The sequence below is a fragment of the Gymnodraco acuticeps genome, unplaced genomic scaffold (assembly GCF_902827175.1).
Source record: "Gymnodraco acuticeps unplaced genomic scaffold, fGymAcu1.1, whole genome shotgun sequence".
NCBI lineage: Eukaryota > Metazoa > Chordata > Actinopteri > Perciformes > Bathydraconidae > Gymnodraco > Gymnodraco acuticeps.
The window spans coordinates 1,389,393-1,416,191 of NW_022992289.1; the positions used below are offsets into that span (position 1 = coordinate 1,389,393).

Genomic DNA, 26,799 nt, shown 5'->3' on the forward strand with positions numbered 1-26,799 from the left:
TTTCTTCACTTCCCGCTGTCAGAAAGTGAAACTCTCCCAGCTGGGTAAAACAAGTCCAAGCGATCACGAGTCAACACGTTTCTTTTTGGATGTGCTCCTCTCACAGCAAGGTGTGGTGTCAAAAACAACGGTAATCTTCCACAAAAGGTATATCTTTTTATTAGCCTCTATTATTTATTCTTTACTTTTTCTGTGTGAGACATAAAAGCAAATATCCTGGTGTTAACTCTGCTTCATTGTAGAATGTAGTGGTACTTTCAACAAGATAACAAATATAATTGAATCCTTTAAATATTCTATTAGTCATTCAGATTACAAACAAATATATGTTGACATTTGCCCCTGCTATTTTGTACTCATGAAGATGAAGCATCATATTTTCCTTTTTTTCCTCGGTTCTAACTATGGTCAGAATGAAATATTCAAAATGTTTGCCTTTTTTTAAACGAAAATACGATACATTTTTTGTAAATTAGGTCTATTGACCAGAAAAGGAATTGTAACTTGAAATATTGAGTAAGAATGAAGTTGCCTTAAAAAGCTGTGAGAAAGAATTGGGTGGTGTTTTATCATAAATGCTTTATAAACACTAGACACTCAGCAAGCATGCCATAGAATAAGGAAAATATTGAAATGTGTTGTATTATCCAAATTCCCAATTTTGCTTTGGTTTACTGCAACCAGAAAATCCTTTAAGATCGAGTTGTTTGATAAATAACTGAATTCGAACCAATGAAATAAGGACCGCAACAGAGTCCCACCCCAAAGAAAAGAACATGCCGTTAGAAACAACTTTACTAGGAAATATTAATTTCAGCTCTTTCAGGAAGAGACACTTTATACAAGGTTACAACATAGTTTTTTGTAAATCAACGGTTATATTAAATCAATGGATATACAGTCTGTTAAAGAATCAGTTTAGTGATATTCTGTATTTTTCTTCTAGATAGGAAATATAACAACTTTACTAGCAACATTTTGATTTGAACCCTTTTAGGAAGAAACAAGTGCAGGACACTAAATATGATATGAATCAACAGTTAACCCTAAACTCGGAATAGTAACCAGGTGCTTTTCAATAAATGCTATCCTGAACCCAGCTAGCAAAACAAATCAATAACTCAAACTTAAAATATTTGTACTTCTGTATTTCTCTTTGTAGTTGCCTTGTGTGAAGTCTTTAAAAACAGACACACTTTTGGTTTTGTTGTCCAGATTGTCCTCTGTCTATTCTAACAGTATCATTTAAGGTTCAGGTTTATTTTTTACGTATCAGGATTGCTTTGTTAACTTCTCTGGCTCTGCTGCCGGTACAGTTGGATGGTCATGAGCTGAACTTCAGAATCTCCAGGTTGGATGTCGATAGCTCTGAGGAAGCAGCTCAATGCGTCGACAGGCTTGCCTTCGCTCTGGTACTCCTTCCCTCTCCTGACCAGGGCTTCGAAGCTCTCCTCCTCGGACAGGATGCCGTTACTGCTTAATTTGACTCCATCAGACGTGCACTGATCCATTTGTTCGTCGGAGGCTAGCTCGGGCTCGCTGGTCGACTCCTCCATGTTGCTGGTCATTTCCTGTTTGGACTCAATTACTGCTGCTCTTTTATTCTTCTTAGTCACAATGGAATTATCCATTGAATTGTCCATTACAGAGCTGTTGCCGTTGAAGCTTTGGCTGACTGCTTTCTTATGTTGTTTCTCAGGAAGAAATGTATTCATGATAAAACTCCCCTCCATCTGCAGCTGTGACAGCAGCTCCCTCTCCTCTTCTTCAGTTTCCAGATTATCCAGTTGATCGTGGTCTGAGAGCATGTCACTATCTTCAAGCTGTACATTGAAGTTGCTTCCAAAGGAATCAAGCCCTGTGCTGATGTTGGATGATGTGTCTGCTTTGAAGCTTGAAGTGGAAGCTTGCAAGACAGAAAGTATTTTATTCTGCAGGGCTGTTAAATGTGAGAGGCCCAAGTCTGTCTTGGAAACGTTTCTTGCGTGTGAAGTTTCATTTGAAAGTTGTTCGTCTGCCATTTCACCTAATTCAGCATCACTGGTATCCGAGACCACCAGAAACTCTTCAATCACCTCCGGAGAGGGGGATTCATCGGCTACCGAGTAACTCCTCTCCTGATTAACAGACACGTGTTTTGGGGAATAAAGGTTCTGCTCAACAAGCTTGTTCTGGCTTACTTCTACGAAAGGATGTTCTTCTGACACACCCTTATCTGCAGTAAGATCAATAACATGGCTTCTCAGATTATGTTGGCCGTCCTCCTCATCAGAACCAGACTGGTCCAACTCCATCATGACTGGTGACCCGTTAGAGTTACTATCATGCTGTGGATGGGAAGGACTTGGTTTTGGATTTCTTGGTTTTTTCTCACGAGTCCGCTCTCTGATGTGGTTGTCCGCTGGTTGTCTGAGCCAGGCTGGTTCTGTGTTTAATGTCAAACTTTCTGCCATCTGCATCTGTAACTCTGACTCAGCCTTCATCAGCTCCTGGGCCTTCTGCACTCTCCCTTCAATGTAGTGATGGGCCTCTTGGTCTTCAGGGTCATCATCGTGGTTGACATCGAGGGAAAACATGAGGTCATGGTCAGAGATCCCAAAAATCTCCATGGTGTGGAGTTGGGCAATGTGTTCGTCCAGTTCAGCATCTGTCCTTCGGTGTCTGGAGTGCAGGGATTGAAGTTGCAGCTGAGTGGATGAGGACCTTGTGTCCTCGAGGAGGAAGAGCTCTTTCAACTCCTGCTTGCTGAAGTACCTAAAAGGGTTTTTATTGTCCCCGGTATTTTGTCTAATGAGACAGTCTTTGAAGACCTGCCTTCTGTAGATCTTCTCCTCTACTGTGCCACAGGTGATCAGTCTGTAAACGACGACATTTTCGCTCTGCCCAATGCGATAAGCCCTGTCAACAGCCTGGGCGTCTGTTGCTGGGTTCCAGCTAGGATCGTAGATCACGACTCGGTTTGCTGCCGTCAAAGTGATACCAACCCCTCCAACCTGGGTGGTCAGGAGGAAGACAGAGTAGCTTTTGTCTGTCTGGAACTTAGTGATTAGCCTTTCTCTCTCTGCAAGCTGAATTATTGTGCTATCCAATCGCAATACTTTGAAGCCTCTGTTGCCCAGGATGCGCTCGATGATGTCGAGCACTTTCCTGAAATGAGCAAAGACAAGCGTGCGGTGACCTTCTTCTCTGAGCCTTTGGAGAAGTGCAAACAGAAAGACGAGCTTCCCTGACTCAGATATTAAGGTCTCGTCTGGAATGTTGGCGATGGTGCATGTGCCTGTCTCCATGTTATCGTTCTGCTGACCTTGAGCTGTGCTTTCTTCTAAGCCTAACTTGGCTATGGCTGCAGGAGAGAGCAGTCTTGGATGGTCGCACAACTTTTTCATTATGTTCAGTTCAGCTAGAGGTGATCTGGTTGTCATGAGCAGCTCCTTGATTTGGTCAAGTGAAAGGAACTGCCTGTAAATATCTTCCTGAACAGGACTAAGGTAAATCCAGACAATTAAGTCGTTCTTTCTAGTCAGTGTTGGCATGACTGCGCCAGAGTCTTTTGGAATATTTTGGACTTTGCCGTCCTTGGTCTCTGAATATTCCTCTTTACAAGGAAGTTGGCCTTTCTTATTGTTTTTCTGCACTTCTGCTTTTGTCCTGCGGAGGAAGTAGGGTTTGATTATGGCCATGAGGTTCTCAGACATTCGAGACCCGAGGGCCTTTTCCCCTGGAGTGGTGTCCTTCTCTCTGGCCCGGGTGATTGGGTGCTCATACTCCGTTTTGAAGGTTTTAGCTGTGCCTAAGAGAGTCCCTTGGCAAGCAAAGTTAAAGAGAGCCCACAATTCCTTCAGGTTGTTTTGGACTGGAGTGCCAGTTAGGAGAACTCTGTTTTTTGAAGGAATGGCGTAGGCACTTTTGGCTGTTTTGGTAGTTGAGGATTTTATCTTGTGTGCCTCATCTAGGATCATGTGAACTCTTTGCCATTGTAAGATGACAATTGCTGCCAGTTATTCATAAGCAGAGTGTACGTGGTGATGATAACACCACTTGTCCTTTGAATTTTCTCCAAATTCATGGTCCTCTCCTTGCTCGATCCGTGAAACTCTTTCACCCTCATGCCAGGAGTCCATTTGGCAAACTCCTTGGTCCAGTTTGTGATGAGAGAAGTTGGCATGACCAGCAGTGTGTGCTTAGCCAGCTCGTTGTCATACATGCCTGAGAGGAATGATATCACCTGGATGGTTTTACCAAGGCCCATGTCATCTGCCAAGATTCCACCTTTACGTCCATCTCTGCAGAGACTGTACAAGAAGGTGACTCCATTTATTTGGTAGTCATAAAGCTTGTCATACATCTCTTTGAAAAGCATTAAGCCGCTGCCGTTAACATTCACAAACTCTTCATCTTCTTCCTCTGAGTCATTCTGAGCAAGAAGTTCTTCAATTGTCTTTATCCGGCTTTCAAGTTCTTCACTCTGGTGAATGTTGTACGCCAGTTTGAAACACTTCAGCGCTTGGTTCATGTCGCCTTGTCTGGCAACATCTTTTCCCTCTTGAATGAATCTGGAAGAACAAAAAAAAGACAAGAACATCAGAGAATATTTAATTAAAAAATAAATGTAGTCTGAAGAAGAGAGAGAACTGTTAATTTCAATACATAGTAATTTGACAATTCATAAAATGTATGCATTTAACTTCAATCAATCAATCAATCAATGGCTACAAGATTTATATAACCATAAAACACATTTACATAACCATAGAACAGATCAAAACATTATTTAACATAAATTGATTATTTATATATATATACAGGTGAATCTCAATAAATTAGAATATCGTGGAAAAGTTAATTTATTTCATTAATTCAATTCAAAAAGTGAAACTCATATGGATTCATTACACACAAAGTGAAATATTTCAAGGCTTTATTTGTTTTAATCTTGATGATTACGGCTTACAGCTAATGCAAACCCAAAAATCTGTATCTCAGAACATTTGAATATTGTGAAAAAGTTCAATATTGTAGACTCCCGGTGTCACATTCTAGTCAGCTAATGAACTAAAAACACCTGCGAAGGTTTCCTGAGCCTTTAAATGGTCTCTCAATCTGGTTCAGTCGGCTTCACAATCATGGGGAAGACTGCTGACTTGACAGTTGTCCAGAAGACAGTCATTTGACACCCTCCACAAGGCGGGTAAGCCTCAAAAGGTAATTGCTAAAGAAGCTGGCTGTTCACAGAGTGCTGTATTGTATCCAAGCATATTCATAGAAAGTTGAGTGGAAAGAAAAAGTGTGGTAGGAAAAGGTGAGCAAGCAACAGGGATAACCGCAGACCTGAGAGGATTGTCAAGCAAAGGTCATTCAGAAATGTGGGGGAGCTTCACAAGGAGTGGACTGAGGCTTGAGTCAGTGCATCAAGAGCCACCACGCACAGACGTATCCAGAACATGGGCTACAACTGTCGCATTCCTTGTGTCAAGCCACTCCTGAACCATTGTCTATTAAATGTACAATTTAAATAAACTTAGGACGGTAAATATTTTAACAATGTGGCATGTATAAAGATCTGCATTATTATTTTACTTAGTGTTACCTTTGGTAGGGTTCCATCTTGTCTTCTGTATCCATGGACAATGACCTTTTGAGACAAGAACAAGGTTAGAAACACCGTCACATATCAGAATCAGAATCAAGTTTATTGCCAGGTACGTTTTCACATACTAGGAATTTGCTTTGGTGCGAACATAAACAATCTAAAAAAATAAGTTGCAAAGTAGGTAGAAAAAAAGAAATATATAAGGATAATAAAAATAAGTATTTTAAAGAAACAATTTAGCATTACAAAGGGATGCTAAAGACAAGTATTTACACTAAATGTAAATTTAACTATACAAATAACCTTAAAGCTAAAAAACAAAAACACTTAGTGTATTATATTTGAAAGAATACTGTAGACACACCTGTAATTTATATATAATTATCATATGTATATACAGGGTTTCCCACACAGACATTACTTGGGCGGGCCGCCCAGGTACATTAACGGCCGCCAAAGTATATTTCGCGACCCATTTAGTTACTTTTTTTTAACAATGTATTGTGAACGCAACGCTGCGCAAATGTGGGTCTGCCTAATACAGGGTGATAGGCTGTCAACATGATGTGGCCTGTCGACTAGTGCTGTAGCGACGCGTCGACATCGACTTCAAAATATCGTCGACGACATATTTCCGCGTCGACGCGTCGCCACCATAGACTGTATATATGGTCGCCACACACACGTGGGTCACCCAAAGCAACAAGCAGTTCGCAATCGCACTTCTAACACAATGGAGACTGAAACGGCTACCACCTCCTCCTCACAGGATTGCGCACGAAGCCCTCAAACGAAAACATCTCGCCCTAGGTCTTCAAAAGCATGGGAATATTTTAAAGTTAGTCCAAAACGCAAAGATATTTATATATTTATATCTCACTGAGACTGCTGCTTGACCGGAAGCAGCAGCTAGCTGTGGTGGCAACCATTAGCAGCTAGCATTTGCTCTCCGATTTTTACATAAAAATGGAATTATGGATTATAAATTCAATCATTTTTTATACATAGACGTTAAAAACCTATGGATTAACCGATTCAGCCGCGTTTTTTCTCATTTTAATGCCATTGAACACGTATTTTGATCAGATTGACAGCTACGGCGGTGAGACGATCTCCCTAGAAGCTCTGTGAAGGTACGTGTTGTGATGACTGTATTTGCTTCCCCTGTCGCGAGTCCGGATCACTCAGTGATGATACTATATACCTACATAATCTGTGGAGTCTCAGCTTTAATCGGATATCTTGTATGTGCAGCTACGATAAGTAATAAGGGTACTTTTATCTTGAGTTCTGTGCCAATTCCGTTAGCATTTTTCGCTCAGGGGTCATTTAGATGCTTCTTATGAGACTTGTGTTTTGTTTTGGTAAACATGGTTTGTATCGTCAGTTAGCTGAGATTATTTCCGTTAATCTGGTATAACACATTAATAGGTTCTTAAATATTAAGATCCCCTGAGACACAGTATCGTGAAAAAAAATTTTTTACATTACGTTTTTTATGAATTGAACAACAGAAAAATAATCGTTCGATTAGTCGACTAATCGATCAAATAATCGCCCGATTAATCGTTTTCAAAATAATCGTTTCCCCCCAGCACTACTGTCGACATGGCCACTGTCATACAGATCATAAATCAAAGCCCTTAGGCACTTAGAGTACTTTTCCCGTTTAGTTCCTGGGATTTTGCGTTCACACCAAAAAGAGAACTTGGTTCATGAGAACTTTTACCCCCTTTTTAGTGCCTGCTAGAGAGGTGGTACTTTTCTCGGGAGAAAAAAGTTCCAATTTCTGATTAGCTGGGCGAATTGCAAACCACGTCCCCGTGAAACTCGGAAAAGTTTTGTGAAGCCGCCATTGTATTTGCTGGCATTAGCATTATTAGCATTAGCCGCGCGCACCAACGGAGTGAGAATAACTTATGGCAACACAAAAAAAAACATGAGAGCGGTGGAGTGATGAGGAGGTGTCGGCGCTCTGGCGATTTACACTGAAGCCAGTCCTCAACTCCGGGGACTTCCGGCCGGGGACTTCGGGTGGCAGTATACACCGTGAAGTTGTTTGCGGCCTGCCAGTAAACTTAAAGCAGAAGAAGAAGAAGTGACGTCAGCGGCTTCATTTGCGTAATCTTCCCTCAGGGAACTTATTCCGGTGTGAACGCGATCTGCTCTTAGTTCCATGGGGGTACTAAGTGCTGGGAACTAAGTACGGCAAAGTACTTGGTGTGAAAGCGACTCTTGATTGGTCTGTGTGTCATTCAAGCTCGGGATAACTACAGCTCAGAGGCCTATACTACGAAGCCAGATTTTCGCTTAGCGAGCTAACTTCAGGGAAAACTCTGGGTTTCCGGTCCTACGACGCTGGTTCTCTTTTTAGCGGGCTAGATCTCCATGGTAACTTATGCTGAACGGCTAGCCTGGTCCGGAGCAGGTTAGGTTCCAGGGTAAGAGATCAACTCAGTGAAAGCACTGTTTGCTGACCAATCAGAGCTCAGTGTACAGAGTTTAAAGCGATCAAGTCATTTTACAGGAGAAAGGAAATACAGAAAAACTGCCGTTGCAGGAAAGACGGCCGGCAAAAATCAACTATCTGTGTGAACGTGAAAATTAATAGAATATCACCTCCCATCTTCAGAGCAATCTGACATATAACATTAGCGTTAAGAAAGCTTACTTAAATATCTGCCACAAGGTAACTTAAGTAACTGGATCAAAGTAACATTACGTACTTTTATCCTGGATAAAGTGTTTAAGTCATGGATGTTTAAAGTTTAACGTCTTAATATTTGTCTAATATTATAGTTCACTTTTCATTCAGGAAGTATGTGAGGAAGCGCACACCAGGCTTGGATTTTCGTCATTTTAGGGGCAAGGCCATTTGGCCTTTGGTGTCACACATTTTTTCAGGGCGCAAAGGCCATTGAGGGAAACATTTGGATTTGGAGCTTACAAATAAATAACTTCACTTTCTATAAAGAAAAACACACGAATGACATGGAAAACAAATCACTTTTTTAATATCAATAATGTCAAACATGATATCATCATATAGGCCTATGCCTCCTTAGTATTACCGTATATATAAAATGAAATACTTTACTTTGAATAATTAGTGTTCGCTATGTTTTCCATCTACTACTTCTCCCATTCACAAATCCAAAATCAAATCAAAAAATCTAAAATTCTATTAATATGTAACAAATATATTCCATTTCAGAGCAGAAGAAACAGCCTTCAAGGGTCAAACTCTGCACATACTTCATTCAGCAGCAGTGCATCAACTCCTCATATCTGTTCAGAAACTAGACAAAAGTTAAACAAGTACAAACCACAGAATGTCTGTGTCATGGTGAATACAGTCACTGATTTAATTATGTCCTTAGGACGTTGTTGTGAGTTTGGACGGAGCAGATACAGGTTAGTTTCTGATCTGATCGAATGGAGATCGCTCCATTCAGAGAACACGCATTTTAAAAGTTTTTCGCCTGCCGTCTTGTCTGCACACAAAGCATGGTTTTCACTAACCGTTATCAGTATTTAGTTACTTCGGCATCATTTTCAAACGTGTATTACAATTATTTTTTGTAATACATTATTGAATCTTCAAGTTAAATCCTTCCTCAGACCAGTGTTTTTGAGAAACTTGAAGATCAGTTTGTGAATTTCATTTCTTGCAAATATTGACTTGAAATTCATGTCCTTAATGTTATGTTGTTCCATTGCAGTTTTCAGAATGAGTCTTTGCTTGTATATTCCGGGCAGCTAAAAAATACATGATTTATTGACAACCATCACAATTGCCAGTTGGATGTTTTCATTACATTACATTTAATTTAGCTGACGCATTTATCCAAAGCGACTTACAATTACCAATTACAGGGACATTCTCCCTGGAGTAACTAAGGGCTAAGTGCCTTAGTTACTCCAGGGACATTCTCCATGGAGTAACTAAGGGCTAAGTGCCTTAGTTACTCCAGGGACATTCTCCATGGAGTAACTAAGGGCTAAGTGCCTTAGTTACTCCAGGGACATTCTCCCTGGAGTAACTAAGGGCTAAGTTCCTTAGTTACTCCAGGGACATTCTCCCTGGAGTAACTAAGGCACTTAGCCCTTAGTTACTCCAGGGACATTCTCCCTGGAGTAACTAAGGGCTAAGTGCCTTAGTTACTCCAGGCGGGATTTGAACTCACAAACTTCCGATCACCTCACTATCCATTAGACCACCACTACCTTCCAATCAGATGTAGTGATGGGTTTAATCAGGAGTGACCAAATGTATCCTTCTGATAATGTTCTGTTCTCTTCTATTACTGCCTCAAGTGCTTTCCATTCCTACTTCCCTTTGTATCTGGTATGAATGTCTTCCTTTGGTGTTACTGTCCCATAACTTTTGCCATTGTAGCTTGATAATAACTTTTGTAAATGATTTTACTTCTGGCCTACTGATAGGTAGGCTACTGTTAATTCAATCTGATTTGCTTTCAATCCATTTTTTGCCAGTTGATCCACGACCTCATTACCTCTAATACCCACATGCGCAGGACTCCACACAAACTGAACAACAATTCCCAAATGTACTACTAGACCAAACTAAGTTTAACAATAGTTGCAATTTGACTGAAAAACAATACAGAAGTTAAGTAAAACAGTAACTGTCTGTACACACAAACTGAAAGATTGACAATAAAGTTGACTTTGACTTCCTAGTTTATCTGCTTGACCTAATTCATCCCATGAAACTAATGTTTGCATCACTTCCCTTTTTCTTTGACTGAACTTCTGTGTTTGACCCACATTGTCCTCCAGCATGTCTGATACAACAGACCTCCTCACATCCAGAGACACACAGCAGGCTCCTGGTGATGATGCATCCTCTCTACCTCCGCCCTACCAAGGAGAGCAACCTCCACCCTACTCTGCAGCCAAAACAGACACAACTTGGACAAAACAGTCTAGCACTGGGTACGAGTCTTTCCGGGACATCATCCCAGAACATCTGTCGGACACAACTCCACTGATCGCCTCGTCTTCTTTTGATGACCAGATAGTGAGGAGAGCGTTTGTTAGAAAGGTTTGTCCGATTCAGAGTTTAAACTTGTCGCTACTATTTAAAAAAAAAAAAGTGTTTATTTTACCTTTATTTAACCAGGATAGTCTCATTGAGATTACACATTTCAATTTTTCAAGAGAGTCCCGGCCAAATAATGGTAACAGCACAGTTACAGACAATTTTAAAACACACAATCACAACACAGCCATACACTGAGTTTAGCCAAAGCATTTACAGCGGCTTCAAGGTCAGCTAGAGTCGCTTTTCGTCTGTTTAATGAGACCAGCTCTCTGAGTTTCAGCTCAATTTGAAGCTGGGTCCAAGCTTCAGGAGCAGCGTAACTGAACGCCCTCTTCCCCAGTTCAGCACGGACTAAGATAAGATAAGAAGTACTTTATTGACACCAATTTGGGACGTTTTTGCGTTGTAGCAGCATGAAAAGACAAGGCATTCTACATTAGAGAAATTAAAACCCAAGAAATAAACAATCCAAAATGTAAACATCTCAAATAGAAATGAAATAGCATTAGAAAAGTAGAAAAATGATATTATATATACATTAAGAGTGTACGGAATGGAATATGAAATGTTAAATTGAATGTAAATGTGAAATGTACAGTTTGATTTGAAGTCTCACAGCGTTGCAGTGACTGATGGCAAATGACTCTTTGAGACAAGTGTTTGTTTTGATGTTTTGACAGTATTTGGGGTGTTACTTATCCTTCACCAGATGTTTCCCAACCCTCTATATGGGTCGCAAGATACATTTCAGGGTTAGAAAATGTATTAACAGGAAGACAAAAGCTTTTTTTTGGGTACATTTAAAGATAAATGTCCCGGGGCAAATAACTTTTGTCCTTGGGCTGAGGCACACAATTGTTCTTCAAAGGGATAGTATCTTATAATCAAACAAATTAAACTATTTTGATACACAAATACATTGTCTAAATCAATAATAATAATAAATTAGACACATACTAGCTAACATTTTTAAAATAAATCTTATCGAACTCGAAAAATGTAACTATTTTCTTAATATGATTACTCTGTATTTTAACAGTCAGTGTTTATCTGGAAATATAGATTCATCGCTTCCTCAATAAATTCACTAGTAACCAGAGGTGGGAAGTATTGGAGTACAAATACTTTGTTACTGTACTTAAGTACATATTTCTGGTATCAGTACTTTACTCCACTACTTATTTTCCTGACGACTTTTTACTTTTACTTCTTACATTTTTAACACAAATACCTGTACTCTCTACTTCTAACAGGTTTGTTCCTTTAGTTTGAATGTGTGTTTGGTGGCGTGATCATTATTATTTAGAGTCATTGCGTGCCTATTGATTTGAACACGATCCGTGCATCCATCATTTCCTGGTCTTCTCTAAAGAAGAGGGACCAATCAGGGCTCAACGCTAATTTTTAAAAGTGGTTGCCAGGCTGGCAACCAGGCATCAGCTTTTGGTTGCCAAAACGGAAAATACGGTTGCCATTTTTAGTCACCTTGTATTTTAAATAATTAAGATACTATACAATTATACATCAACTTAATAATGAAAATGTGACAGAAAGGAATGTTCGAATACTTTACAATAAGTAATTAACACAATTAATTGAAACTAAAGTGGTAGTAAACTTGTGCACCCTCAATTGCTGGTATACAAAATACCAGCAGTGCAGCTGTTGTCATGTTCTTCACAGATCCCTCACAAATGAATTGAGCAAGTCACTAGTTTCTTGGTTATCCGTTGTCTCCCTTTCAAATGTGGGTTTTCTTGACCTTTGTGCTGACCCCCACCAGAGATCCACTGGCCCTTCAGCATTGAAGTCTTGGATTGGCCAGACTATTACATTTCTAATGTTAAATAAATGAAAGCCATTCACAGTTAAGAATTAGATATTAATTATTAATGTTGTACATTACCTTTAATATATCTAACTATATTTAAAATGTGTTACCTTTTTATAGAAGTGATTATAATTGTATGCCAATATTTTCCTATGGTAAAGCTTCGTTTAGCACTTTTATTTTGGTAGTAATAAGATCGGGACTCTTATTTTGAAGGAACTTTTACCGGAAGTATTTCACCTCCCAAGACTTTACACATTTCCTCTTTGCTTTCGTTCGGGTTCACCTTTCGCTTTATCAGTTGAATCACTTTGAACATTCGTTTGAGATATTGACGGGAACTTTTTACCGCACGGTCAAACAACTTAATTTGCTTCACCATTTTTTGTAAAACAAACACACGGCGCACCGCGCGAGTAAACGTGCATCGCTTTCTGGCTCCGTAATCACACCAATGCACGTGCAACTTAAGTATCATGTTCCGACTGGTCACAACAATAATTAAATATCACTCTTAATACAACAAATAATTAACATGTATCTATTTTTGGGGTGCACATTTGCTGTCACAAATGTTTATTTATGTTAAAAACTGGTTGCCACTGATGACAACCAAAGGCCAAGAAGTGGTTGATATTTTTTCTGAATGGTTGCCAATGGCAACCTGGCAACCGTTACTGTCGAGCCCTGCCAATGAAAACGTTGTCATTTTGCCATTGTTCAGCATCGAAACATTCATTAGCTAACAATGACATTATTGTTCTATTAATATACAGGGAGGTCAGGTACTCTTTAAAACAGATGGTAGTTATGGGTACTTTTTCATTTCAAAGCCCATACTTCTTTAGTTTTACTTGGGTAAAGAAGTTTAGTCAGTACTTCTACTTTTACCAGAGTATTTTTAAAAACAAGTATCTGTACTTCTACTTGAGTAAAGCATGTGTGTACTTTTGCCATCTCTGCTAGTAACCGATAGCAACATGCTTGTTCTTTGTCTTCCCCTGCAGGTGTTCAGCATCCTGACCCTCCAGCTGTTGTTCACCTTCAGTGTGGTGTGTGTGTTCACCTTCTCCAGCGTGGTGAAAGATGCGGTGCAGACCAGCCTGGGGGCCTACCTCAGCTCCATCATCATCTTTCTCGTGGTCTCCCTCGCCCTCAGCTACAGCAGAGACTTCAGCCGGCGTCACCCCTGGAACATCTTGGGACTGGTGGGTCACAAGTACAGGAGCATAAACCCCCAAATATCTACTGTTGTGGGGAAATAAAGTTCACACAATAAAGAGAGTGTCACAGATCTGAAATGATACAATAACTAACGGCTTTGCAGTATAAAAGAAGGAATAGTTTGCCATGCAACTGAGGTCACAGAGTAGCATCCTAAAAAGTGAAATATTTTGAAGCTAAGGTAATTTTATTTATATAGCACATGTTTAGACACAGAGGCAATTCAAAGTGCTTTACATCATCATTAACACTTAATAAGACAACAGAAAGGAATACAATAAATAAACATAATGGAATTACAGATTCATAAAAACCATGCATTAAAGAGATACAGAATAGTTTAAAAACAACATTTTAAATACGGTAGGTGCTAAAACAAGTTAAAAGGTTAAGGGTATATGTCTAAAAGGTACATGTAAAATATATCCCAGTACAGTAAATACATTAAAGAATTAGTATAGATAAAATATTTTGCAAACATTTGTAGTTCCTGCTTGGTTTTCTGCACCATTTAGACCTAGTATTACATTTAACTAAGAACTTAGAATCTAGTACATTTTTGATTTAGTCTAAAATGTAAGTTGCCTTTGGATTTGTGTTCATGTGCCATTTGATTGTGACTGTTGAGGTTTTGCCATTCTACCGAATTGGACCAAAGTCAGGTTGGAAATGTTTTGACATTTTGTATGTTTTTTTCCAAAAACGTTGTCCATATATATTTTGTGCCATATCTAAATTACACATATCTAGTAAACGAACCGTACATTTTTATATCGTATTTTCAGACTGTATTGGAATGTTCTTCCTCTATCAAAAATGGTCACTACCGAAACATAGTAAATATACTGTAGTAAAAAAGTGTTATATTAACCTGTTAAGATTTCTTTACCTTCCCTTCTCAAAATAGTATTTTAACAAATATTTCTTGACAATGAAATTAATAAAAGTGAATTTTTAATAAAATGTCAAAGTTACATTTATACAATTCATAAAAATCACAATGCAAACTTTCTTTGTAAAATGCATAATACTGATCATATTGATTCCAGAGTTGATGATTGTTGAAATGTAACATACATTAAACCAATCAGTATCATATAATTTTAGTTGATAACTCAATATACTTACTTTTAGTGACTGCACTGTTTCGGTAGTGACTGCAGTATTTTGTTCTCAAGGTTGTATCATATTCCCTGAACCTTATTGCTTAATCTTAACTCATAACATGCCTTATGTTGAAGTGTGAATGTTTGAAGCTACTGACCCAGAATCAGCACTTTAGTAACAGGCTGAAATAGAGGGGAATGAGGCTAGAATGGGGGATCTGTTTGGTATTTTGAGCAAAACACTTCATAGACATGTTTTTATATATATATGAGACCTATAATATATGCCTACAAATAGTATAATAAGGGCGCATTCACACCAGCCAAGGGGCGCGTTCACACCTGCCTTGTATAGTCCGGTTGAATCGAACCCTGGTGCATTTAGCCGCTTGGTGCGGTTCATTTGGGTCGGTGTGAACACAATCCGAGACCTCTTAAAGGTGGGGTAGGCAAGTTTCAGAAACCGGCTCAAGATACACTTTTTGTTATATTCCATAGAATGCTCTTAACATCCCCATAGCAATGAATATCTGAAGTGCTTTGACAAAAAATCCATTAAAAAAATGTCCTCTGTGGAAGCCGTAATACTGTAAAAAGTACAACCAATTGGATTGCCGCCCTGTCTGTCAGCCTTCCATCTCTAGCACGCACAAATGTATCTCGTGCCCTCATTGGGCATGCCGTCATTGGGCGTGCATTGCAGCAGTACTTCAATGACTCGCCGCCAGCAACAGGCGGCCACTTTCACCAGTCTGCTGACGTCATGTGCGCGTGTGTTGGAGGAGGTGCTCTGTAAGGAAGGGGCGGATTCTTTTCGGCTGTGTACTTTCAAATGTTAGTGCACTCGAGCCGGTTTCTGAAACGTACCTACCCCACCTTTAAGTGAACTAAACAACCGGACTCTGGTCCGCTAAAATAGGTGGTCTCGGAGCGCTTGCTTGCGAACTCTGGAGCGGTGCATTGCTGGTGTGAACGCAGTCCGCACCAAAACATAGGAAGCGCAGTATTTACGTGTCACAAGAACGCGGATATCTTCAAAATCTTTAGCGAAAGAGTCTTTCAAGACATCCGCGGTTGCTTAGTTAAAGAGTGAAGCAGAATGAAGTGTTGAACAGTGTCGTGTAAAGTAAAAACTCTCTGTCAGCTACATACAAATAAGAACACCTGAACGCCCCTCCTTACTGCAGAACGTCTCTCATTATATGTGTTATAATGTTTTTTAACGGACGTTGTCTGATTATATGCGAGTATATGCGCGTGCCGCTAGAGTCTGTTGATCTCCAGACTAACAGCAGCATGAGAATAACCTGCCGAAAGTGCCGATGCTCCATGGCGAAGGCTCCGGTAGAAATTGTCTGGATTTGCGTTTTTACCCTTAATGTCTGACCAATTGTTGAACAGCATTTCCGTGCACATGACTTGTGTTTAAAGTTTATAGTCCGTTTGAGTTTTGCCCGTGTGAACGCAAACCGAACCTTCTGAAAAATGAAACAATGTAACAAACTGTGGTCTGGTGCGCACCAGAGAAGCGGACTGTTAGGTGTGAATGCAAACACATTTATTTAAAAACTATGGGATTTACCTGCTTACTTTTGTCATTACCGAAACGATCATGTCAATTACCAAAACGTAACCATATGTTTCGGTAATGACTGTTACGATAGTGACGATTCTAGCTCAAATTGAGCATAAGTAAAGAATGCTAGCAAGTACATGGCTAGCATACACGTTTTTGAACCTATGTTTTGAACACATACATACACACATATACTACACACATAAAAACCCGAAAAAGTTTACTTAATTGAAGATAATATGTGTTCGGTAGTGACAATTCTTAAGGTTACAAGCCAATTTTCAGATTTGGGAACAGATTTATATCAAAAGAATGGGATATTGCTAACTAAAGAATGCTAGCAAGTAGCCTACATGGCTAGCATACGCGTTTTTGAAGAGGTTTACACACATAGAAACCTAATACTTTGCATAAAACCCCGAAAAAGTTGACTTAATTGAAGATAATATGTGTTCGGTAGTGACAATTGTTAAGGTTACAAGCCGATTTTCAGATTTTGGAACAGATTTTCAAAAGTATGGGATATTGCTACTTGCCATTCAGTCACGAGGGTCAGAGTCAATGGCTGCCTTCTCAAAAATGCAGGGGTGTGCCTAAAAACCAGGCTCAGCCATTGGACTAAAATCATGACTAAAACCCCTTGTGTTTCGGTAGTGACATGAAAACTGGGGACATGATCTTTTGAGTATAGTTTTTTTATTAAAAAAATGATACCCACAATAAATCTAAATATTCCAACTTCTGTTTGAATGTAATCATAAAGATCTTCTAAATACACCATTGAACAACATTTAATAAAAAAATGTAAGTGTTATTTACAGAAATTGAGATGTCAGGGTTGGAGACAGCTACTTCCCAATAGAAAGTACCCTATACATGATGGTTTTGTATATATTAAGCTTATCACTATATAATTGAATGTCTTAAGTTTAAATAGACCATAACATATTCTTAGTAAATATCTATGTCTGAATACTTAATTGTTTTGTTAAATAGTTGTTCTTGTTGTGGGACCGCACTTTGTACTAATTCGGTAGAATGCCCCATATACACAATCAAAAGACACATTTATACATATGCACACATTAAGACCTAAATAAAAGCACAACAATCAATATACAAACTAACAGTCACTTCAATATCTTTGAGGATGTACATTAGTGCAAGACTGTCCATAGCAGCGTAAAATAAGTTGCTGGTGCTCCGTAGTTATTGACAATCAAGCATTTGAATATTGATTGTTAAATATTTTATGCAATGCATTAAATGTGTCTGCAAAATATGGAAAAAAAATTCTTAAAAGATACTTGAGATGCTTAATACATTTCGTTTTGTGCCTGCAGGTTGTTGTCACCCTGAGTTTGTCCTACATGGTGGGAACCATTGCCTCCTTCCACGACACCACCTCTGTGGTCATCACTATGGGAGTAACGCTGGCCGTCACTGTGGCAATCATCGTTTTCTCTGCACAGGTCAGAAACCAGCCGGTGCATCACGTTCTGTGTTTACCAAAGAATGCACACTTTTAAGCTGCTTTACATATCAGTTTTGAAGTTATAGCTCTCACCTTTTATTTGTAAAGAAATTGAGAATTTGACTTGACTTGGCAAAATGTGAATGTAAGCATGAAAAAATGTGTCGATAAATTGATAGAAAGAAGATCAAATGTAAGTAGTAGATAAGAATAGGTAAAACAATGAACCATGCCCATCCAAAGATGTGTTGTAAATAAAATGCTTCAGTGTATTGGCCGATTAGGCAATTTAGTATAATAAAGAAAATATGAAATGCAGCATTTTATGAAGGCCTTTATTTATCAACACGTCATGGATGAAGAGCAACATTTGTGAAAGTACTTTACTAAAGAACTCAATTGAAAAAACTCAATTGAAAAAACAAAAGATGTCCTAAAGAGCTTTCAATATACTGACCAAAAGCTCTTCAGGATGTAATGTACCTGTGTTCCTGTTTTTACTCCAGACTCGTTATGATTTCACTGTTTGCTACGGTGTTCTGCTGATTCTGTCCGTGGACCTGATCATGTTCGGGATCTTCTCGACCTTCTACTCCTCCTATCTCGGTGACATCGCCTATGGATGTTTTGGTGCTCTGCTGTATTCACTGGTATGGGAGAAAAGAACCATTTATATATGTATATAGTCATTTAAATTGATTGTGTGTTGAATTTGCAATATCCCCCTTTTATTGCACAATTTCATCGTTTAATCTAAATGTATTTTTTATGTATTTTACTGGTAACTGTATGCTGTGTGATATACATTTTCTGTGAAATGTCTATGTGAAGCACATTGAACCGCACTTATTGTATGAAAGGTGCGATACAAATAAAGATTATTATTATTATTTACTGGAAATACCTCGTCACCTTCTGTCTAAAACCATTAAGAGCCCAGTCTGCTGATTGGTTAGCTGGCCGTCTTGTTCTGATTGGTTGACTGCAATTCAGCCATCATTGTTTTGATTATTTACCTGTGCTTTTTCTTCTGTGACATGTCAAATGTCTTCCATGTCAACACTGCATTATAACACATTTCATGATTTACTATTAGTTATCTGGTGGTGCATACTCTCACCCTGTCCTAACTCTTCCTCATCCTCCTCTTCTTCCTCTCTCTCCCTTCAGTTCCTGATGATCGACTGTCAGCTGATGATGGGGGCGATGAGCTACCGTCTGAATCCAGAGGAATACATCAACGCTGCTCTCAACATCTACCTGGACGTAATGCTCATCTTCCTCTACCTGCTAGGGAGGAGGTGAAACTGTATACACGAAATACATTTACACAAACACACCAAACTGTACCCACATGTAGAATGTACTTTATTATTGTGATTACTTTGTATATACTGTAAATCCTGTTTTAACTGACAATGAAAGAATGATTATTATTGTTTACATAAACATGTTTTTTTTGTACAATTGTAACAGTATTTGTTATTTTTTGGGAGTTCGTGTTCACACATACAGAAATTTGACTCAACAATTATCAAAACAGATGAAAACGTTTACTTCCAATTTGAGACATTCACTAGAATTTAGGTAATTATTCAGTAGAAATGCTCACGTCCAACTTGGAAAGAAAAGAAACTTCCAGATCATTATGTTATAAAAGTCAGACGATGATACTCCAATAGATAAGGCCATTTGTGTTTCATGACATTGCAGAAAAACACATTTGTATAGATGTGAGGACGTACGTGATATAAAGAAACGTAGACAAAAGAGTAGAGCAAAAAGTCGAGCACATTTGTTCTTATAACGTGAACTTATCCTCTTCTTTTTGACTTATCAAAGTTACCGGACTAACACAGTCAGCATATATTTGACAGGGTCTCATCACTTCCTTTAAAAAGATCGAAGATGTAATGTTGTATTCAGAGAGAAAACACAATGTAGAAAAGTAGCATTAAATTCTAAATTAACATTCACATGTACTTTTTGTGTCTGTTGTTTAAGCATTGCTTGTATTACACTTCATTCAGGATGTTAATGTAGGAATGCAAATAATTTATCTGACAATCGTGTGAGCTTTAAATCCAAAAAATGGCCCATAAAATGTCAAACTGGGAAAAAATGCAAAGTCTAAACATTCAAAGTCGTACAACCCACAGATATAACATACGAGAAAGAAAAGCTTCAATCACTTTCAGCATTGACGGAACAAACAATAATCTTTTGAGATAGTTGCCGACTGACAAATAACTGCAGCTCTCCTTCACAAAATAAACATTCCCCCAGTAACTGCAAAGCTTCACGGTGTCACATCCTAAACCAAAGAACCAGAATATAACTGTAAATGAACAATGACTGGAGATTTGTGGAGAGAAAACCTCCAGATGTCTTCATCTCCTTTCTGTGTTGCTTCACCAAAGGGAGGAGTAGTTGAACTTGATCCGCAGCAGGTACTTCATGCGGGTCTGGGCGGGGTTGTAAACGATGAACTCGTTGTACAGGAGGTGGTAACGGCCGTCGCTGCTCGCCCGCGTCTTCCCCCCCGGACCCATAGGCACCGTCATGCCGTCCCTGAGAAATAGAGAGGGACACAATCAAAACTAGAACAAATGCATTTCCTGCTGAAAATGCGTGTGAATGCTGTAAGCCGTGTATGTGTTGCTGAACTTAGCGGAGAAATGCAGAAAAGTGAAACGATTTGCTCAGCATTCGCACTAAATATGCATATAATAATAACAATCATCAATTTGATTTATAAGCGCATTTGAGTAAACAAAACTCAGTGTAAAATGGTTGAAACAAAACAACAACAACAAAAATAATATATATATATAATAAAGTAAACCACAGAATAAAAACAGTGACATTTAGGTTGGCATGGCAACAAGTGGGGGTTTTAAAGATCTAGTAAAAGGCTAGATATATATTTAAGGACCTCTCTGGTGGGTTTTAAATAATAATTGCAAGTTGCCTTCCCTTTGTGACACTTATTAATATCAATGAGTGCAATGCTTCTGTTTTTCTCAGTCAATTGATTAATCGTCAGGTCGAGAAAACTTGTGGAAAAGGAATCCCCTTTTGTCGCTTTCTAATATAAACATTGGAGATTCTGGTACCACAAGATTCTGCCTGGGAATGACTGATAATAGCCAATTCATTTCCCGATTAAGATCTTTTGTAGGTAATGGGCTTAAACAGGGGCTGCAACTAATACTTTTTTTTTAATAATCTGCCAGTTATTAATAGTTTGATTTTTAACACATGAGAAAACTGTGAAATAATGCCTGTACAGCAAAAGGCGATGTCTTTAAATGTCCAAAAATATTCAGTTAACCATCAGGTTCAGAACATTCTCACATTTGAGAATGCAGAACAATTAAATATTTGTCATTTTTGGCTTTAAAAAAGTGGCAGAAGTCCATTATTATGTTTCTAAATGTTAAAACTCTGAATGTAAGGTCTACCATAATGTACACAGATACAATTCACTATATATTCTTTCTAATCGAATTCTTAATTACTAAAACATAAAATGCAGCATTCTCTGTTGAGGATTTGAAGGAGGACACTTCGTGAAATGTTATGCTTCATGCTTAGGGAACGGCTCTCTATGTAGAAACAGTATATGTTCAGACTGTGAAATGTACAGAGAGAAGACGCACCAGAGCTGAGCACAGGGGGTCAAACCAGGTGAGTCCATTAGTCTGAGTCGCAGACGGAGTTCACTGTTCAGTGTGTGGACTTGCAGCTGAATGGTTTTACTCCAAAGTGCCTCTTTCTGGAGCAAAGCCATGTGACCTTTCTATGGAGCGCTTGAAATAACTCTGAACAAATAGATCTAGAAGAATACAGTAAAAAGCTTCAGTAGTTTGTCATCACTCTGAGGATATTCAAGTCCCTGAGCTTCACATACTGCTCTGAATTATGCCTTGTTGTAAAACATAAAAGTCTGTGCATCCCTTTTGCCATTTACAAACATAGTTGTTACTTCCTATTTGTTCACATAGGAAATTAGATTGTAATTAACTAAGAATACAATTATTTTACAGAATATAATGCTTTTTTATATATTAATTACTGTATTGTTTGTTCTAATATTACATGTGTTCCTTCGTGTCTTTTATTGAATTGTTCCGCATACATTCTTGGTTACTATAATCAACAAACGTCCTCTCTCAGATGTTTGAAGTATGTTGTTGTGTAACGGTGATTGGCCTGTATGAGATGTACGAGTGTAATGAGACGTACAGGGTGACGGCGTTGTTGGGGTCGGGTCCGGTCTGTCCGAGGCCCTTGACGCTGTGTTTCCCAGCTGGAAGATTTTGGGCTTCGTAGTCGGCCATCACCAGCTCGTTACAGTCTCCCAGGGCGACCTGCACACACACACACACACACACACACACACACACACACACACACACACACACACACACACACACACACACACACACACACACACACACACACACACACACACACACACACACACACACACACACACACACACACCACACACACACACCACACACACCACACACACACACACACACACACACACACACACCACACACACACACACACACACACACACACACACACACACACACACACACACACCACACACACACACAAACACACACACACACACACACACACACACACACACACACACACACACACACACACACACACACACACACACACACACACACACACACACACACACACACACACACACATCACACACACACACACACACACACACACACACACACACACACACACATCACCACACACAGCACACACACACACACACACACACACACACACACACACACACACACACCACACACACACACACACACACACACACACACACACACACACACACACACACACACACACACACACACACCACACACACACCCACACACACACACACACACACACACACACACACACACACACACACACACACACACACACACACACACACACTTCACATGTTAAAATGTGTGATTTGATATATTATGTGTATATAGATATAGTTGAACATTGTAATAATTTGTTATAAATATTATTATATCAGTTATTTAAACCAGCCGTCCGTCACAGCCGACTGCAGCTGCTGGTAATTAGAAGCGAGAAGGAGAAAATAATCACGGAGCAACATCGTTTTTTGACCTTTGATAATATGTGTTTGTAATTGATACCTTTTGTTTAAGTAAATAGTCAACCAAACTTTCCTGAGATGTATTTTTGTTGGAGTCAAGCTTATTGCTACTTCTGGATATATAGATTTTTGGATTAGACGGAACTACATGAGTATTGGCAGCTTTAAAGAGTCTGATATAAACCTGTAAGCATCAACTACTGGCACTATTGGTTCCTGGAGCTTTTTTTATAATCAAATACATTTTCGAGGAGCTTAAATTCAGACTATACAATACAGCTATATTTATAAGGCACTTAAAAACCTCCAGACCAAAGTGCTGTACAGTCAAATGAACAAATACACAAATCTCACAGCTCACACACCATAAAACAAGTAGGCCTACAAGTGAAAACAATAGTCAATTTAAAAGCAATAAAAGCAACAATCTACAAGATGTCAAAACGCTCAGGAGAAGAGGTGGGTTTTAAGAAGCGATTTAAAAAGCAGACAGTGACACGTTCCCTCCATTGAATCTGTTGTTCTGGCCTGAATGTGACGTTCAAATCATGTTGGTTTTACTGTTAATATGAGTATTGGCAGCTTTAAAGAGTCTGATACAAACCTGTAGGCACCAACTACTGGCACAATTTCTTCTTGGAGTTTTTTTAAATTTAAAAGCAAATTCAGACTACTGACACATTGCCTTTTCCCTCCATTGAATCTGTTGTTCTGGCTGAATATGAAACCAACTCACCTCACTCAGCAGCAGCAGCCCTGTGTGGTTGTTCTGATTGGCAAAGCAGTAGTTGGCACTCTTTGATGACATGTCAGCAAAGTAGATACCTTTTCCAAACTAGAGGCAAGACATTCAGGAACATTATGAGCACTGGAATACAAACATGGTGCTGTATTCATAGTTTAAAGTGATATACAGACACCTGCAAATATGTATCTATATATACATAATCAAAGACACATTTATACATATGCACACATTAAGACCTAAATAAAAGCACAACAATCATACAAAATAACAGTCACTTCAATATCTTTGAGAAAGGCAGAGGACTTGAGAATAAACTGAAATACAGAATATGTATGAATCCCTCCTACCATGTATCCAGTGACGGGGGCTTCGGGGGGGGCCACTCGGAGCCCCTGACTGAGGATGCCGCACCAGTTAGAGAGACGGGACCCGTGCCACAACAGAGTCCTGGTGAGACAGAGCGAATAAAGTTATATCATCTAGAGCAGGCGTGTCCAAACCTTTTTTCACAGAGGGCCGCATACAGAAAGATATACGAAGGGCTGGGCCACTGAGGTGAAGTGAGGTGTATCGCCTCAAAAGTTCAGTTATAAGTCAGCAAAATAAATCAAATGTAGGTAAATGATGCTTAATACTTGAATATGCTTTAAGAAGACAACCTACATCACAGCTCTCCATAGTTTCATTTATTTTGTTAGCAACTCATTCCTTAAAACAGAAGCCTCAGATTGATTATTGTTAGGGATTAATTGTGTCTTTACTCCTAGACATTTAACCTTATTTTGTGTGTTGACATTTACGACCATCCCTGCTTCTAATCTCCCGTAAGGAATGTGTTAATGCAGTCGTTTATGGCCTGACACCAGTGGGCACAAGGAGGGTTTTCTAAGCTCCAGAGACGTGAGAGACATCTCCTGTGTCTGCAGATGTGTTTACGCCCATCCCCAATATGTCCATCCCCAATATGTGGATTTGACTCTCTGTAAACTAGTTAAAAGGTCTACCAAGATGCGAGGCTGATCAGATTTGACATGGCAAACCACCCGTGCAGTCAGAACCTTTGACTGTGTGACTTGTGATGTGAATTTCTCCGGCCGATGCTTGTATTAAATATCAGTGTTTGACATCAGAACTCCTGCTCGTCCCGTGTCTCCTTCATGAGTCGTTGACTCCCACTGCATTGCTACACAGAAGTTTCCTCCACAATTATCATAAGAGGAAATATGAAGGGTTGATTTCAAGCTTGTTGTGAAAATAAGTTATTGGGCTTTTTTCTAATCAACTTAGATTTGATAGAAAACATTTTCAACTTGAACTGACTGAATTTGTTTGAAAAGTGGGCTTCTTAACACATGAGTACTACTGTGTAATATCTGTTTTCATCTATATTTAAGAAGTACAACACAAGACAAGCACACGTTTCATCTGCGGGCCGTACTCCATTATACTTTTTTAATTTGCTGAATTAGCTGAAAATCAGCATGGCACACAGAGCGATAGGCTGCTGCATCCCCCGCTGTCTCACGGAGAGATACCGCAGGTCTTTCCTTCCTGCAGCGGTCAGACTATACAACCAGCACAGCCCCTAGTAGACCCCCCCCCCACACACACACACCACAACACAGACTATAACACCCCTTGCTGCTAAATACCAACAAACTATGTGCTATATATAAATGCCGTTAATAACTGTGTAATATATACCTGGCTGCTAAATCCGTAGAACTGTTACAGGATGTGTATTTTTTTTAATTATGTAACTTTTTATTATATATTTTTTATTATATCATAACTTAGTACTTTTTTTTAAATGCATGTCACATATTTAACATAACATTAAGCTGTCTGTGGCTCTTTTTCCTGCAGTAACTACGCACATTTCGCCTCCGTGGGACTAATAAAGGGATTCTGATTGTATCCAAGTCAACATGAATCAGTAATGATATTTGATCGAAGCCTGAAGGTGCATTGAGAGTTGATTGAACCGCTCACCTGTTGTGCATCTGAGAGAGGAAGTTGCTGGTCTCCCCGGCTCGGTCCACTGAGAAGATGTCGAGGACCGTCATGGTGTAGTCGTTATGGGTGGTGGCGTGAGTGGACTGAAGATACTTTTCTACCACCTTCACACAGAGGAGAGGAAAGGTCACAAGGAGACATTCACGACACTGGACAATCTTCAGGTTATTGAAGCTTACTTACCAGTTTACTGTTTTGTATGGTTGTAAATCACAGGTTTCATCACAACCATTTTAGTTCCATACTTTGGAAAGAGAGTCTTCCACAATAGGATTTTGATTAAACTCATAAGGTCTATGAAAAGATATCAACTGCCCATTTAAGAAAATCACTTACATTCATATCACATAACAAATCACTACAATATGATTTGGCTATTTTGTCACTGCCCTCTTTCAAAAGACTGCTTCCTTTTGAGTTAAAGTGACAATAAAAATGTACCTTCTGCTCAAAATTAGGCATCAAGATAGTAGATACCCATCTCTCTTTTAGAATACGGAGAGCCTCCACTTTAAAAATTAATATAATGTATTTTGTCATATATTCACTGCATTATTTTTTATGTATTTTTATATTCCGTGTAAGTATTACTCTTTATTTTTAAATATTTTCTTATTATAATTGTTCTATTCTTGATCTTTCTATTACACTGTGTTAATGTTTGCACCCTTTATATACTGAAGCAAATTCCTCGTATGTGTGATGTGTGTGCAAACATCGCTGCTACAACCCGCTGCTGCAGATACACGCTTTACAACATCAGGAAGATACGTCCCCAGCTGACCCAGAAAGCCACGCAGGTTCTGGTCCAGGCTCTCGTCATCTCACGCCTAGACTACTGCAACTCCCTCCTGGCTGGTCTACCTGCATGTGCCATCCGACCTCTGCAGCTCATCCAGAATGCAGCGGCTCGTCTGGTCTTCAACCTTCCAACATTTTCCCACACCACTCCGCTCCTCCGCTCCCTCCACTGGCTTCCGGTAACTGCTAGAA

General features: G+C 39.2%; 3 protein-coding genes across 6 annotated transcripts in view; 1 reads left to right on the forward strand and 2 right to left on the reverse strand.

Annotated features, from left to right (window-relative positions):
• Window positions 1-20,031, forward strand: LOC117540855 (protein lifeguard 1-like). Of its 3 annotated transcripts, none has more exons than XM_034207741.1 (6): window positions 1-147; window positions 10,394-10,658; window positions 13,497-13,697; window positions 17,739-17,867; window positions 18,376-18,519; window positions 19,040-20,031. In XM_034207741.1, exons 2-6 carry the CDS (start codon window positions 10,395-10,397, stop codon window positions 19,172-19,174), a joined length of 873 nt encoding a protein of 290 aa, XP_034063632.1. In that variant the 5' UTR covers window positions 1-147; window position 10,394; the 3' UTR covers window positions 19,175-20,031. The 3 variants fall into 3 exon arrangements, with proteins under 3 accessions (XP_034063632.1, XP_034063631.1, XP_034063630.1); XM_034207740.1 differs by having other exon boundaries at window positions 11-130; XM_034207739.1 differs by lacking the exon at window positions 1-147 and adding an exon at window positions 8,862-9,004.
• On the reverse strand, window positions 808-13,735 carry LOC117540853 (DNA excision repair protein ERCC-6-like). The gene is given in 4 exon segments (XM_034207736.1): window positions 808-3,961; window positions 3,964-4,553; window positions 5,588-5,632; window positions 13,556-13,735. Coding segments are annotated over 3 exon segments (3,300 nt in total). The 5' UTR covers window positions 5,623-5,632; window positions 13,556-13,735; the 3' UTR covers window positions 808-1,286.
• parp2 (poly (ADP-ribose) polymerase 2) overlaps window positions 19,223-26,799 on the reverse strand; it is a 21,158-nt gene continuing 13,581 nt past the window's right edge. For both annotated transcript variants that reach the window (XM_034207737.1, XM_034207738.1), the window contains exons 13-17: window positions 25,783-25,910; window positions 24,138-24,237; window positions 23,779-23,877; window positions 22,118-22,242; window positions 19,223-20,440 (exon numbers count right to left, since the gene is read on the reverse strand). In XM_034207737.1, the coding sequence (XP_034063628.1) occupies window positions 20,281-20,440; window positions 22,118-22,242; window positions 23,779-23,877; window positions 24,138-24,237; window positions 25,783-25,910 (612 nt within the window). In that variant the 3' untranslated portion in view covers window positions 19,223-20,280. The remainder of the gene's footprint in view (window positions 20,441-22,117; window positions 22,243-23,778; window positions 23,878-24,137; window positions 24,238-25,782; window positions 25,911-26,799) is intronic.